Below are 17,238 nucleotides of genomic sequence, written 5' to 3'. Positions count from 1 at the left end.
TATCACGTAAAATTATTGTCCATAAACGACTTTACAGACAACTCCCCTTTTTATTACTTTTTAGTTTAAAAACAAAAGTGTTATTTTTTTTTTTATAGAAAACAAAATCATTTGGAAAACACCATTTGGAAGTGTCACGTCAAGTATTAAAAATAATGCAGCATAAAAACAAGGTATAAATATAAAATACACAAATTTATAGCTACACACAGCACACGCGCATTGTATCACGGTTATGCCTTCTTCAATACTACCTACAGTAGAACCGCTTTTTTTTTTACAATGGAGGTGTCTGAAAATGTTGTAAAATAAGGTAAATGTATGAAAAATCCTTTTTTTTTTTTCTCTCTCTCTCTCGAACTGAGATTTTATATGACCTAAACATATTGTACTCGAGTGTCTGAAGCATATCTAAAAAGAATAATTATAAACTTATATTTACATTCTATAGTGTGTATAGGTAAGCATACAGTCTATGTACATACTTCCATACTTAAGCTAGCAATTCATAATAACATGACATTTACAGGTTAAGAATATTACCAAAAATATCACAAAACATAAGGAAAGTGTACTAAAGCAAAAGTTATATTTCTCTAAGAAAAAAAAATACAGCAAGGTTTCTCAAAAAATAATGAATGGGTACATTCGAGGCCCTTGCACCCACAAACCATTCCTTCAAAAGTATAAGTTCCTCATAGTTTGATGCACGAATGTATTTTCTCTTCTTCGAAAAACCACCACGCTGAGTTTCATTTTCTTTAAGTCATTTCTCAATTTTTTACAATTGTGTTCAGAGTTGAAATCGGCATGCCTAACCTCTCAGCGAGTGAAACACGAGTACCTTTGTGCTCATCCACGCACTTTAAAAAGTTGAGTTTATCATCAATAAAAATTTTTTTGCCATTTTTACATGTTACCATTTTGTTAAAATACGTACAGATGAACACACAGTCAATTACTCAGAAAAAAAAAAACCAACATTATTCCTTACAATATTATTTGTTGCCGATCACGTTATTCTTAAGACATTTAATACCAGAAAATGTTTACAGTACGTAATTCTGAATGTATAAGTTGGTGATGAATACTAGGAATTCCTATAAACTGTAGTGCCAGCATCGCATGCTAACATTTTCTCGAAGTCTGCCTTTATTTTATTAGTGTTGGCAGCCTGTCAGTACTGTTTTTAATGAAAAAGCACTTCGAAAAAGTCACGAGCTACAGCGCTAGTGTTCCCAACTGCATAGGTAAGATGTCCATGACAAACATGGAAATAACAAATTTATTTAGGTATAGTATAAAAAAACAGCGTAAATTGCGGGAAGCAGATTATAGGCGCGTTGTAATCAACGGAAATTTATTGCATTGCATTAAATTATGTTAAAACGGGCTTGAAATAAACTGGTGCAAATAACAGGAAACTGTAAAATGCAGTAATGTAAAATCAGGGTTCTACTGTATTGGCACTGTAAGAGTAATGGAAATACTTTGGTATTGAAATTTGTGTCTTGTGTTAAGAATCTATGACATACATTAAGATTCTTTCAGAAAATGCATCAATCAACACATAAAAAGTAGCTGAATTTTGGGGGTTAAAAAAAAATTTGCAGAAAAAAATAGTAATTTTATTAAAATCTTTTAAATGACCTAATTTCGTCCCATTTTTAAATTTTATGCTGCACCATTATTATGGTGTCCCTGCCCATTGCACATGTTTGTCCTGCCTAAAACATTAAGTAGTAGAATAATACCACTGTGTGTTACCAAGAAAAACTGCAGCAACTTATTTTAGCTTAGTCTATAGCACAATTTTAATTAGAGATGTACGAACCTGCAAATTTTTAAGTTGAGTCGAGTCGAGTCGAATTATACAATAATTAGTTCGAGTCGATTCGAGTCGAGTTTGTAGATCCTAAATTCAAGTCGAGTCGATTCGAGTCTGAATTTTTATTTGAATCTTTGACACTTAAGTCGAGCTTGAATATTTGCACTTTACTGCTAAGAGTCCTTAGACTGGCCCACGTAATCAAATATATTTAAAATACAAGTATTAATACAAATAATTCATTTAGAATAAATTCTTAACTGATATAATACAATTCAATAATTGAGGTATAGAGCATAGAAAAAAGTATTTTCTGAATTTTTAAATTTTATTTAACAAATATTGCCCAACTATGAAAATTAAAAAATTTGATATCTCCTAAAGTATTTGGAATTTCTTATATCTGCCGGCTTTAATGAAAAGAATTTAAAGAGCATATAATTAAAGTATTTTCGGAATTTTTAAATTTTATTTAACAAATATCGCCCAACTATGAAAATTAAAAAATTCGATATCTCATAAAGTATTTGGAATTTCTTATATCTGCCGGCTTTAATGAAAAGAGGAATTTAAAGAGCATATAATTAAAGTATTTTTAGTTTTTAACATTTTTTTTCGCAAATACCGCTCAACTACATATTTACCTTATTTTGGGCCGAACGAGTTAGCTGCGGCGTGCAGCATTCACGAGTCAATAAAAAAATGAATATAATTTAGGCTTGTTGGCGCGAAGTTTAGGTTACGTTTCACACAATCATTAGAACATTTTTGAAAACTTTCCCTTATGGGAAGTGTAAGGCCGTGCTACAATTAACGCAACATTACAATAAACGTTCCCATAACAAATATAATACATTTAAAGATTATTGCTATAACACTAACGCCGTTACGTTGCCGGCCAATCGCAAGCTGGCACTTCCAACCAATCCATGCTTTTGTGGTTACACTTTATAAAATACTTTATACTTCATAATTAATTTTAACTTGCCACTTAACTTGGATAGCAAACAATTATACAAAATGCAATCTCGCCGAACGTAATTGTGTAAACAAACACGGAAAAAAAAATTCATGTTCGCCAACCTACACTACCTAAAATTAGTGGAGCAAAGTTTTTTTTTTTAACTGCCATTTCGTGATTGGTGGCGTATCAGTCGCAAACATGTGCTCTGTAACACAAATATAACGCTACCGTTAATTTATTATTGTAACGTTGCGCCGATTGTAGCACGGATTTACTAAAAAAAGTAATATTTGGGCCGATATTATAATTATAAAATTTAATTCGTGTTTTGTTTATTGAAAATGTGTTCGTCTTTGCTATGTGGTCACACCTGTTAAGTTGGCAATATGTAAAACTAAAATATAAATAATATGGCCGATTGTCGTCATTGTTTGTAAGTACGTGTTTCGGTCTTACGTACGTATTTTTAGTGTCTGCCGAAGTCATGTAAGGAGATATTAAGAATTGTAATTCAATTTTATTATATTTTATCATCGAGTTTTACCCAATTTCCTTTCGAGTTTCGCCCCGTCGAGTAAAACAAACTCGAATGCCGAGCCGAGCCGAGCCGAGCTGATGCTACTCGCTCGACTCGACTCGAATTTTCGAGTCTCGGCCCATCACTAATTTTAATGTACTATATAAAACAAAAGATTTGCTTTTGTCGCTGTTGCTTGTCAGTCAGTTTTAGAAATAATTCTGTAGGGTTTTGTTTAGGGATGGGACGAATCCACATTTTGGTCGAATCCGAATCCTTGTTCGAATCCTCAGTGTTTGTCATCGAATCTCGAATCCCAGTCCCACACTAAATTTCACATGTTATTAAAAAAAAATAACATGTGTATTTATAAAATTATAAAATAAGTGCATAGTGTATACACCTGATATAAAATAGATAAATAACCTCAAAAACCACACACGTAAGTTTTCATCCGTCTAATTCTCTGTTACATTAATCCTTCCTATGTTTTCAATAAAATATGTTTGTATAACAGACACCGTTTAAAAAAAAGTTAAGTTTTTTTCTGCAATGTTATATTATTGAAGGTTGGAAATGATCTAGTAGTTATGCTAATTGACAAAATGCAGCGTAGTTTATCTTATGTTTGTGCTATTTCCGTTACCTTTATAATATTGTTTAGGTATACAATTTTCTAGAGCTGGACGAACCTCAGTTCTCTAGTTTCGAACTGAATCGAACCATAGCAAAAATATTTTGAACCGAGACGAACCAAACCTCATACAGAAATAATTATTTGGAATTAAAATGAACCGACCACCAGCATTTTGGTCTTTAACTGAATGGTGAGAAATAAAAGTTCTCCAGCCATATGTAAAATTAAAACATATGGCTTAGCTTTATTAAATTGCAAAACATTTTATAAGTTAAGTTTATGCAATAAATAATGAAGGAAAGAAAACAGTTTAGAGAAAATCATTTTGCATTTAATTTCTTTATATATACTTTTAATTCATGAAGAAGTTCCATCTAAATTTCAAAAAGACTAGGTATCTTCCTTTTTCAGTGTACACTAACCTTCATTAAAAAAAATATATTATTATAAAGATAACGAACATTCAGCATAAGGCCACATAACATTTTTAATAAGTAAAACTTTTTAATAGGACATTAAAAAAAAGTCGAATGTGAATTAAGTTACCTATCTACATTACAAAACCCGCTGACTGCAGTTGCTGTTTTCTTGGAAGAATGCTGCTCGTCAGAAGAAACTTTAGACATTTTTTGGGGTGGTTCTGGGTCATCTGGGTCGTCATTATCTTTTCTCCATTTAGAAAACTTCAACGACGTAAGCCTGCTCATCGCAAATCACCTCAAGAACAATAATTTTGTTAACGTAACGTAAGAAGTGTGGTTAAAGAAATTTGCGTCGGAAAAAAAGAAAACACGAGAAATAATGATGGCTGCCGCAACTACGCCAGTCAACTTAGTACCGTACTGTAAAATTTACTGGACTAGTACTTTTAATACAAAAGATTAAATTAATATTTTCAGTACCTGACTGTTATAATCAAAAAGGCCAAAGAAAATAAATACATCCCAGTAATTTAAAATAGGTACGTAATTTACGTAATCATTTCCTACCGCATTTGTCTTGTGTTAACTTGATCACGTTAGTTTTGCCGAAATACGAGAGTTCTCGTACATGCGCTTTAGTTTAACGTATGGGTTACGCAATCTTTGGTGATTTTACAACACTTCTCGTACACGCACTATAGTTAAAGGTATAATATACAATACCTTTGGCATTTGTACGATAGTTTATATTACGTAGTACGAGAAATGCATACAAAAATCTCTAAAGTAAATAAAAAACAAAGCGCGCCTATATGAAAAAAATTCTATGCGAGTTATGCGACAATTAATAATTTTTTTTTGTCTGCACTTGAAACTGTTGAGGCGACGATAATGCGATAAAAGTAGGATTATTACATGTAATGGAATTTTGTTGTGCTGTTTTGTGAATGGTCTCAAATGGGGGTTAGAAAATTAGAAAAACGTAATTTTTTTAAAACGAACGTTCGGTTTTTCGAATATATTTTATGAGGTTTCGAACCGAGCCGAACGTAAGGGTTCGGTTCGGTTCTAAATTTTCGAACTTCGCCCAGCACTACAATTTTCAATTACTACCTAAAACTCTTAAAAACCCACCTCGAATCCTACCTCGAATCCCACCTCGGATCCTACGAATCCTCGAATCCATAGGATTCGGTATATTCGACGAATCCAAGATTCGAAAATCCCATCCCTAGTTTTGTTTTAACTGGTCTACTGCTACTTGCTTGCCATTGCTATTATTTTCATTTAATTTATTAATTCAAAACAAAGAATCAACATCAAGGCAATGAAACAACTTGCAAACCTGAGATAGTCAAGAACAGCTAAACTGAGTGATTGAAAGTTCAAATATAGTACATACAAGGACACTACATGCTGTCCAGCAAAAGCCACAAACATAATTCCCAGACTTATTTGGCTTATTTCTCTCTGACCAAAACATGTAGTGTTTCTGTAGAAGCAAACCAATATGAATTATTGCACTACTACTACACACCAATTTCTTGTTGCGACAAAAACAGATGGAATTCGGCCTCACGTGCCATAAAGTATGAATGCTCAAAGACTTGGTATAACAGCATTCCATCACAACAGACACTGAACTAAAAAAAAATGTGCATTGAACAGTTAATTGGTTAGCTTTATTGGGCCTTTGTCTAACCATTTCATTTTAATTTCCTACCTATTACTTTATTTTTAAGAAATTTGGGATTTCCTGATAATACACCACGTGCTAACAAATGAAAGACCTCGGGTGTTGACAGTAATTATTATCATTCATCCTGTAAATATTGGTCGCAAATAAGTTAACGTTTAGGAAATCGGTGAGAACAAATTTTTTACGAAGCTTTGTTCTTTGTATTTAGCCACAAACTATGATACCTTAACCTAATCTTAAAAAATGGACACATTCACAATCAACACACCAGGTCTTCATCTATAAATTGTCAGGTTGTGTGACACACTATCAGTAACAAAATTACTTCAATTTTACAATTTTTATTTGGTAAAAACAAACTATTTTACATTTTGTTTCATGAAAATAAAAATAATACATTATACACATGAATCAATATTCTGAATTACCATATACACATACCATAAATAAAATTAACAAAGAAATGTTTCCTCATTTGACTTACTTGTAAGAAAGAAATCAAATGAAATGTACATTTTGAGTACACCGGACTGTGCACTGCGCTATAGCTACAAGTACATATAAAACTATTAAAAAACAGTTTATGTCTGCCGTTCCACTTGGTTGCACTGATCACTGGAGTGCGGAGAAACATGAATGCCTGTACGCATTCTACACCACACATCACCACCTGTCAACATTACATCAAAACCTTTTATACTTTTATCTACAATTACATATTTACTAGAAGAAAGATTAATAACAAAAATATTTAGATTGAGCCAGGAAAAAAATTTTTTCTTTGCTAAAGCACTACGTACAATTCATATTTTTTAAGAACATTATTTAAACTTAAAGACATACTAATGTTTCTTTTTTGGCTTTACTTGGTTATTGGACTACATAAGGCTGCGAGTTATTTGACCTACTGCAGTGTGTGCATTATGTCTCTCAGTCCCACTAAACACTGCATGTTCTTGCAATGCAAAGGTAGCGAGCTCCATTTGAGAGTTCCTTGATTTTATAATATTTGTACCAAAATATCTTCCTTCTGACAAACCAAGAGTTGAGTAAACATGTCATTACTTTCGTATTGCCCTAGAATATACGTTCCATTCGCAAACATCGAAAATCAGTTGTTTTTTTAGTCCGAAACAAATATGAATACCAAAATGCTCTCGAATTTGAATAGTAAGAATAAGAGAATACCAATAAAAAGTTTTTTTTGCATCATGTAACAAATAATAAGGTAAAGAAAAAGTAAATGTGTAATATAGTGGCTTCTGGGAAATTATAAAAATAATTCTAAAGTGAAAGGTTGGTTAGGTAACTCAGTTACAATAATTATATGTAAAATTTTCCTCAATTTTTAAATTTTGAAAGAAAAATATTGTTTATAATATTCTATTTGCCTAATTTTCCAGAACATGCTACTCTACATATTTATCCAGAAAATTTTCGTCAACCACAAAATCGCGCAAAATCCAATCACTGTAACGAAAACAGTATTTTTTTTTTAAATTATGCATTTGCAAAATAATGATTAACACATACTTACAGGATTAAACCCTAATTATTCACATGTTTTTTCATTGTTGATTGCAGCCAGGTTACCTATAATTTAGTTCAGCAATATTGTAAACATAATTTCTGCCAATTTCATCTGATATCCAAAAGCATTATTTTTCAAGTCAATTGTGCCTATTAATTTATACACCATGGCGTTCACTTCTTTTAATGTCCATCGCAATGAAGTGTCCTTGTTTCATGGCGTTGTAGGCCATGGTTGTTGATTTTTTTTTCCCCCACTACTGGTACTTGTGATTCCAAGTTTGAAATGTCACAAATATGCTATGTTTTGCATCATTCATGCAATTTTTCTATTACAGTTTAGCAAAAGTGGTGAAAAAAACTTTGAATACCATATAAACCCACGTACCACCCGCCCCCGGGTAAGACACGCACCCTTATTTTTAGAATGCCATGGTGGGAAAAAAATGTTTTTATTGCAAATCTGCATGGAAAAATAATAATTTAGTCATGATTTCTTTTCCTTTCAAACAGTAACATATCGTAAGGAATTACCAAAAAAGTACTATGCTACTTATTACAGCCTCGGCACCTGTGTTAAAAGTGAACAGGAGGCAGGCAACTGCAATGTGGCAACATCGCGCGAGTAGAACGTGGCATCGGCGCGCGCGATCGAGAACAACATGACGTGTGTGCGCGTGACCTTGCCCAGCTCCCAGCTGTTTACAGTTACAATCTTCCGCGTCCATTATCGTGCGCTGGGCTATGACCTTGTTCAAACAAATAAACGATAAAGCACGCGAGTCCTAGCCACGCATAATAAAAACTATTTTTATTACATACATAATAAAAAAACCTTGTGCCTATATGTGGCATATTCTACATAAAAATATAAATTAGGTTAACATAAATACGGCATTTATTTAGGCTTAAATAAAAGTGAAGTACAAAATCACACAGACAATAAAATTAACAAAAGAATAAAATGATGTCACAGTTCGCCCAGCAGCAAGGTTACTGATTTCTTCCGCTTCACTGATTATTTTTAATTTTTCCACAACTGTGAAAGAACGCAACTTTTTAAGATTCATTACAATAGTTGCAGCCAACACACGTGTAAAACCACTGGGTACTTTGCAAATGAGGATAGGACAGTGCGTGTGAGCGCGCGTTTGTAACCAGCGAAGCTGCAGTGTGACAACGCTGTGAGGAATGTGACCTTGACTGTCTGCCGCTTCCTTCCCATCCTGTTCCCCTCCCCCTCTTGACTATCGCAGCAACCTCCAGTCGCGCCGGAGTTATTTCGTCACCGTGCAAAAATGGCCCAAGACCCATGTAACACCCGCACCCTACTTACTCGAACCTGATTTTTTTAATAAAGGTGCGGGTGGTACATGGGTTTATACGGTACTTGTTGCGTATTTAAAACTTTGCTTATTGTTCATGTTTTTGATTACTAAGTTCATTAAAACATCAAAAAGGGTACTTGTATCACACAAATGACTTTACCTTAACAGTGACAAACTATGTCAAATATTTGTAAGCAAACAAATACGTATTTGAAATTTCATTTGTGGTCAAATCAAATACATACAAATAACACATTATTCCCATTCGTATTTGAAAATTCTAATATGCCCAATTAGGGAGTACCTGTAAGTTTGTATTTTAATGTCTTGTAATTCTGGCAGTTTTTCTCTCATGCAATTAGTTTGTAACTCTAAGTTGTTAAATTGTAGTCAATTTCACATGAACAGTGTGACTACAAATACATATTGAACCAATTTGACGACTCTTTCAGGATATTATAGTAAAATTTTCTTTAAACTTTTTTTTTATATCATAGGGTATTTTTAAATATTTAAATATATTTAAGCCTATTTTTTTGCCAGCAAGCTAAAACCTTTTCTGAGATAATTTTCAGATGATTTACATTTGAAGTGCAACACTACACTGAAGTGATGCATCAAACAAAAATGCAAGTTAGTAATATGCTACTGGAGTTAAGTTTTGGGACTTTCAGAACAGTTACTGATTATTTCTACACCAGTTCTCCAGTTTTGTTACATTTTCGTAATCTGTAGACACACTGCTGAATAGTTTTTATATTTTCTCGTAATTTTAAACTTTTGAATCTGTCTTTGATGTCCGCCAAGGTTGCCTGCTGAGACACCCGAATAAGTCTACTTACTTTGTTTTGTGTGTTTGTTGTAAGCTTTGAGTTATTAGTTAGTAGTTAGTAAATTGGAAACCAAATTTGCCCTCCAACAGAAATATGAAATACAGTAGAATCTAATTACCTAATACATGGACCGCAAGTACTATTTGTACTTAGTGCTGAAAATACTTAGTACAGAAAAATACATATCAATGAAAGAAAAATATCACAAAGGTCAGTCAAGGTCACATTCCTCACAGCGTTGTCACACTGCAGCTTCGCTGGTTACAAACGCGCGCTCCCACGCACTGTCCTATCCTCATTTGCAAAGTATCCAGTGGTTTTACACGTGTGTTGGCTGCAAGTATTGTAATGAATTGTAATGAATCGTAAAAAGTTGCGTTCTTTCACATTTGTGGAAAAATTAAAAATAATCAGTGAAACGGACGAAATCGGTAACCGTGCTGCTGGGCGAAAATATGATGTCGACGAATCATGTGTGAGGGATTGGAAGAAAAGTAAAGACAAACTGCTTTCGGCCAGTGGCAATAGATGTGCGTTCCGTGGTGCAGTAGCAAAGTTTCCGGAGATAGAGGAAAAACTCTACGACTACATACAGGACAGACAGCAATTGGGGTATGCTGTAAGCACGGAAATGTGTTCGCTAAAGGCGCTGCAAATTACTCGTGAACTTGGCGTGGCTTTAAAGCAAGTAGGAACTGGATGCGCAGATTCATGGTAAGAAAGGGTTTGTCCACAGGCGGCGTACTACAATCTGCCAGCGTTTACCGACAAGCTACAATGAGAAATTAATAGCATTTCAGAGGCATGTGTTAAAGCTGCGGAAGCAAAACAATTATTTGTTTTCACAAATTGGAAACGCCGACCAAACATCTATGTACCTGCAGATACGACAGTTGAAACAAAATGTGTAAAAACAGTGCGCATCTTAACTAGAGCTGTGAAAAAATGTGGTGCACTGTAATGTTGACAGTCCTTTCCGACGGAAAAAAACTACCGCCGTATGTGATTTTTAAAAGGAAATTGCTCCCAAAAAATGAAAAATTCCCTAATGGTATTATTGTGATGGCTCAAGAGAAGGGATGGATGGACTATGCAATGGTTGTGGACTGGATTAAATGTGTGTGAGAACGACGACCCGGTGCTTTGTTGAAATTACGAAGCATGCTGGTTTTGTACAGCTTTCGCGGTCATTTAACCGAAGAAACAAAGAATCGTCTGAAAGATGGGCGAACAGATTAGGTCATAATACCTGGAGGATTAACTTCAGTTTTGCAGCCCCTTGACGTCTGTATCAATAGGCCGTTTAAAACGCATCTGAAGCTGCAATACTCCAAGTGGATGACGAGCGAAAACCACGAAATAACACCGACCGGGAGAATAAGGCATCCAAGCTTGTATCTTGTGTGTCAGTGGATTCTCAATGCCTAGTCTGCGATCCCAGAAACATTATTCGTAAAGTTTTAAAAAGTGCTGCATTTCAAATGCGCTCGACGGCACGGAAGACGATTGCTTGAGCTCCGATGATGAGTGCTCCGACACTGGCAGCACTGTGGACAATAGCTGTGGGGAAGTTTAAGTCCGTTCTTGGCCGACGGCTGTGTTTATTGTCTGTTTGATTTTGTAAGTCACTTTTATTTAAGCCTAAATAAATGCTGTATTTGTGTTAACCTAATTTATATTTTTATAAAGAATATGCTACATTTAGATACAAGGTTTTATATTATGCATGTAATAAAAATAATTTTTAATATACATGGCTAGGACTCGCGTGCTTTATCGTTTATTTGTTTGAACGAGGTCATTGCCCAGCGCACGATAATGGACGCGGAAGATTGTAACTGTAAACAGCTGGGAGCTGGGCAAGGTCACGCGCACACACGTCATGTTGTTCTCGATCGCGCGCGCCGATGCCACGTTCTACTCGCGCGATGTTGCCACATTGCAGTTGCCTGCCTTCTGTACACTTTTAACACAGATGCTGAGGCTGTAATAAGTAGCAAAGAACTTTTTTGGTAATATTTTACGATTTGTTACTGTTTGAAAGGAAAAGAAATCACGACTAAATTATTTTTTTCTGTGCAGATTTGCATTAAAAACATTTTTTCCCACCATGGCATTCTAAAAATAAGGGTGCGGGTCGTACTTGGGTTTATACGGTATTTGTTCAATATTTACCATTCAGATGGATATTTATTTAACATTTTAAGCTCATTTTTGAGTAGCAGTGCCACGCTACTAGTGATATTGATAGTTAACAGTGAAAATATTATATTTTAAAATGAGACAATTTAGCATTGTAAACACACATGATTTTCGGCAGGGATTTAAAAAATACAAGTTTGAAAGTACACTACAGCTCACCTCAGTCGCCGGGCTCGTACGCCGGGGAGGTGGGCGAGTAGGTGGGCGAGGTGGGCGAGTAGCTGGGCTGGGCCGGGGAGTAGGTGGGCGACGAGGGGCTGTAGTTGGGAGAGGTGGGGGTGTAGGTCGGTGAGGTGGGGGAGTACTTGGTGGAGGTGGAGGGAGAGTACTGCGGGCTGGTGGGAGAGTAGGATGGCGAGGTGGGTGAGTAGTTGGGTGACGTGGGGGAGTAGCGAGTGGAAGCCCCCGGGGTGTGCTGGGGCGAGCTGGGTGAGTACGAGGGCGACGAGGGCGAGTATGACGGGGAGGTGGGGGAGTACTGCGGAGAGGCCGGCGTGTACTGCGGGGAGGAGCTGACGAAGGAGGGAGAGGTGGGGGAGTAGGAGGGTGAGGTGGGGGAGTACTTGGGGGAGCTGGGCGAGTAGGAAGGACTTGCTGGTGAGTACTGCGGTGAGCTGGGTGAGTATGAGGGGGATGTGGGGCTGTAGGATGGAGAGGCAGGGCTGTAGTTAGGTGAGCTGGGGGAGTAGCTCGGGCTGGTCGGTGAGTACGATGGTGAGGTAGGAGAGTACGAAGGTGAGGTTGGAGAGTACGAAGGTGAGGTTGGAGAATAAGATGGAGAAGTAGGGGAGTAGGAAGGGGAAGTGGGGGAGTAGGAAGGAGATGTCGGTGAGTAGCTGGGAGATGTGGGGCTGTAGGACGGAGACGTGGGAGAGTACGAAGGACTGGTCGGAGAATAGCTCGGGCTGGTCGGTGAGTACGACGGTGATGTGGGCGAGTATGAAGGAGATGTGGGAGAGTACGACGGTGAGGTTGGTGAGTAAGAAGGTGATGTGGGGGAGTAGGAAGGTGATGTGGGGGAGTAGTTGGGAGACGTGGGACTGTAGGAGGGCGAGGTGGGACTGTAGTTGGGGCTGGCCGGCGTGAGGCTCGGTGAAGACGGAGCGTACATGGGACTGGAAGGAGAGTAGCTGGGAGACATGCCGCCCACGGGGCTGGGAATGTAGGGTGTCATCGCGGAGCCGGGGGAGGAGGGACTGCCGGGCTGTGGGGACCACGGAGAGTATCCCGGAGACATGCCGCTGGCGTCGCTGGCTCCGGACGGGGAGAAGCTGGGTCCTCCGGGCGTCATGCCGCTGCCCAGCACGTTGCCGGGCGACCAGATGCTGCCGTATGCTGGGGTGGCGCCCTGGGTCCAGGGTGTCAGGTGAGGGCTCATGGAGGGAGTGGCAGCACTGCCGAAGAACATGCCTGCTCCTCCCATCATGCCTGCCCCGACGCTCATGGGTATCTCTATGCCAGCCTTGCACTTCTCTGCATCCAGTAGCAGGTCGAACGCTCCTGCACCACACAAAAGAACACATCATGCTTTACTATTACACCATGTACTGCTTTTTTTCCCCCTATCAACTAAGTAGGGCAACCAAGGGACTCTGGCGACCAAGGCTCCGGAGGTGGGCAGGGCCACCTGGCCACATGGTGGCTCCTCAAGTGGTTGTTGTGTCACGTGGCTTGGAGCTGTCTGCTGTAGACATCATGGCCAGTGGTGGCCATCTTGGTTCATAATTTTGAAGCTAGGGAGTGCTGTTGTGGAGTGCTCGTGTTATTGTTAAGAATGAAAACCTGTATCACGGCGACTGCATGTCCCAGACACACTAGCCACTAGACCAAGGTGACTGTTGAGAGAAGAAGAATTAAATAAGCAATTTATACTTCAGTTGATTGCACCAAATACAAATATCAGAGGTGTGCCAAATTTAAAAAAATTCTAAAATACAGTCTTCTGCTACAGGCCGTCATCTTGTGTACTGGCAACATATTCAAATTTAAAAAATACCATCGTCTGCTGTAGGTTGCCATCTATTTTTTATAGTCATTGGCAAAAACTTTGAAAATTTTTTAAATACAGTCATCTGCTAGGAGGCTGCAATCTTTATTACTAGCTCCACATTCAAAAATACTAAAGGGTGTGCCATTATAGTAGTAGTTATGCAGAGGCACGCCACATTTGAAAAGACCACCAACCTGTTTTAATATTTCATCATCTTTATTACTGGTGCAAAATCTAAAAATACCAAAGAAAGCTATGTTTAAATACATGATGCACCAAGTTTAAATAAGCCTCTATCTTTTTGTTACATTTAAATTTCAAAAAATGCTAACGTTTATAGTTTAAAAAAGTGTCACATAAGATAAAGTTTTTATTATCACTGTCATAAAAAATTCTAAAGTTTTATAGTGATAGATATCTTTTTATAGTAATAGGGATTGTTGTTAATAAAATACCACTATAACAAACCTAGTTTTATAGGAAATTCTGTTGACTATACTGACAATATTTGTAAATAATGTTAGCTAATAGACATATGTTGTTCAGTGTGGTATAGCCAGGCATATGTTGTTCAGTATTAAATATATTCCTTTAGTGTTTTTAAAGGCATATTGATCTTGTGGTAAGCATAAAGGTTTTTTTTAAATAATAATAAATGTTTACTTAATGGTTTAGCTAAATAATATTTTAATTTATTCGGGTTTTATGTAGCAACAAGTTCGTCCCCTACTAATGTTTCTTAGCTATAGTCATTGTTTTATTTGCATAATGTTAAGTTAAATGTTGACGGCGATGCTACAGCTTGGTGAAGTCCCGCCACGGGGCCTGGGTTTGGGGTTCCTATCGAGCTGCACCTGGGCAGCCCGGCTTCCTTGCCGGGTCTGAGATGGTAACGCGGTTCGGGTGATGGCACCTCTGACGTCCTAGATACCGGCCCCTCCTGTCCCGCCTCTATCTGCCGGTTCCTCCACGCTCATGTTTGCCGGTTCCTCCACGCTCATGTTTTAAGTTGAGTTCTCCAGGGAGAAGAGCACAGGGCAAAGTGGTTCCTCCGGTGATCTTGGCCTCTCTTCCTTATTATCAGGGTCCCCTTACCAAGGGCAGGGGGCTGGAACTAGGCTTGTCGGGTCTCTCGTCCAACCCATGGAAAGACGAGCTCATGTCTGACGAGTCTTGGAATAGCTGCCTCGGCTCAGCTCCGTGATGGTCACACGCGCTCCACGCTTTGCCTCTGTCTCCGAGAATCCTACAAATCTGGTCTCATCAGTGGTGTCCAGAGTTGGCGTGGCCAGCCCGGCCATCGTTGTTTGCATCGGGTGTGCTTGTGTTGCCCGTCCGTCATTTGTCTGCACCGTCCACTCCTCTTTCGGCTAATGCACGATGCGCACGTCGTCCCTAAGATACTTCGCAGCGTGCCCCAAGGACAGTCGTATCACGACCGCTGTGGTCTTGGCATGGATCATGGACATGGGCCCTATCTACTTTATATGTTTAATTATAAATAAAGTTTAAGAGTGTAAAGATAAACCTTATTACATTATTTCATTCCTGAAATGATGAGCGTTATATGCGGGAAGCATTTATAAATGCAAACGTTTTGAATGGGAATAATTAACATAGAGACACATGGAAGTGATCAAGGGAAAAACTTATCATGCGGGAACGTCTTAAGCGAGATTTACTGTATCTACATCTAGTATAATATAAATGAAACATACTTGGTAAATTACACAGCAGGTAACAATGACATGAAACACAAAAGCACAAGCCATGAGCCAATGGTTTTAACTAAAGCCAAAAAACAAATGCACTATGTGCACTGCTTGGCCATATTGAGTGTAATTTCGTGACACCATCAGTGTGAATGAAATGGAAGCAGTGGAGCTGAAGAAGCACAATCTGTGAAAGGAAGGAGGAGCGGGGGGTACCTGTGCCGAGGCGGGGCAGCTGGCCCATGATGATGTTCTCCGACACGCCTCTCATGGGGTCCACCTCTGCGTGGGACGCCGCGTCCATCAGCACGTCCACAGTCTCCTCGAAGGAGCACCTCATCAGCGCGCCCGTGTCCTGTCGGTTGATGCCGTGTCGCGTGATGGCCATGAGGTGGCCCTTGGCCGTCATCACGTCGCACAGCAGCGCCAGGTGGCGGTAGTTCACGTACAGGCCGTAGAAGTTCAGCACGGTGTTCATCTCCTTCTCCACGGACTTGCGCACCGCCTCGATGCCCAGCACCTGCCGCAAGTCCGGCCCTCAGCACTCGGCACTCGGCACTCGGCACTCAGCGCTCAGCACTCAAGCCCTCAGCACTCAGCCCTCAGGCCTCAGCCCTCAGGCCTCTCAAGCACTGACACACAGCCTTCCACAGACATCAACATTCCTGTCCACATCTTTTACAGCACCTGTTCCGTTTAACGGCTCATCGGGATAAGTCGTTTCATGGTCTTGTCTTCATAGTTAAAAGAAAGACCAATACTTCACAAGAATAAATTGAAGAACGTACCATTTTTATAAAGGTCACAGCTAGTAACATTCACAAAACTAATCATACAATTTGTCAAAAGCCATGAACTTTGCTGTGATATACTCAGATATACCAACTTTTCAAAGGTCCTATCAATAAGAAAACAAGTAACCCATCATTAGTCAAAGCAACAACATAACTATGTGCAACAGTGCTACTTTCAGACTTCTCTTGGCCCACTTTTTCTTTGAGAAACTTTATGTTCTTTACGTTGTGTCTCATGCAAATTATGTATACATTTTCCTTAAATAAATAAAGTTTGTAGCAACTTTCGATCTAGTATTTTTTTTTTTTTCCTGAGAATCTTAAAAAAACTATTTCACTCCAGCTTGTAAGGTTAATTTTAGTATATCAAGAATCAGAATGTTTTTAAAGTGAGAATATTTTTGTTTTGTACATGTTTGGGCATCACCACATGTATGCAGCAATCCTAGCATTCAACATGTGCCATACTGAAATTGAAATTGCAATAGTACAGAGAAACCACTGTTTTATTTATAGAGCTGGCTGAGATAAAGAATTTTGGTTTTTAAAAAATTTTGAATGGAGAAAATTTTTTTTTTGCAAGAAACAGGATGCCCAAATCTAGTGATTATAAATTTATATATGAAGGTAATTGCTGAGTATTCAGCCAATGTTTACATTACACCATCCCGCATGTTAGTAGCAGCTGCAGCTCTGGTGAGAGAAAGCAGAAGCTTTCAGGACTAGTTCACATTGTGCCTATAATGATGCACAAGTGGCAAATCATGACAGATATACATTTG

General features: G+C 38.3%; 1 protein-coding gene across 1 annotated transcript in view; it reads right to left on the bottom strand.

Annotated features, from left to right (window-relative positions):
- Window positions 1–6,392: 6,392 nt before the first annotated feature.
- LOC134542635 (DNA-directed RNA polymerase II subunit RPB1) overlaps window positions 6,393–17,238 on the bottom strand; it is a 90,392-nt gene continuing 79,546 nt past the window's right edge. The window contains exons 19-21 of the mRNA XM_063387033.1: window positions 15,879–16,182; window positions 12,120–13,460; window positions 6,393–6,737 (exon numbers count right to left, since the gene is read on the bottom strand). Of these exons, the coding sequence (XP_063243103.1) occupies window positions 12,121–13,460; window positions 15,879–16,182 (1,644 nt within the window). The 3' untranslated portion in view covers window positions 6,393–6,737; window position 12,120. The remainder of the gene's footprint in view (window positions 6,738–12,119; window positions 13,461–15,878; window positions 16,183–17,238) is intronic.

This window comes from Bacillus rossius, assembly GCF_032445375.1.
Source record: "Bacillus rossius redtenbacheri isolate Brsri chromosome 9 unlocalized genomic scaffold, Brsri_v3 Brsri_v3_scf9_1, whole genome shotgun sequence".
Classification (NCBI taxonomy): domain Eukaryota; kingdom Metazoa; phylum Arthropoda; class Insecta; order Phasmatodea; family Bacillidae; genus Bacillus; species Bacillus rossius.
Note: the sequence above shows the minus strand (reverse complement) of the source record. Positions and strands in the feature narration are given on the sequence as shown.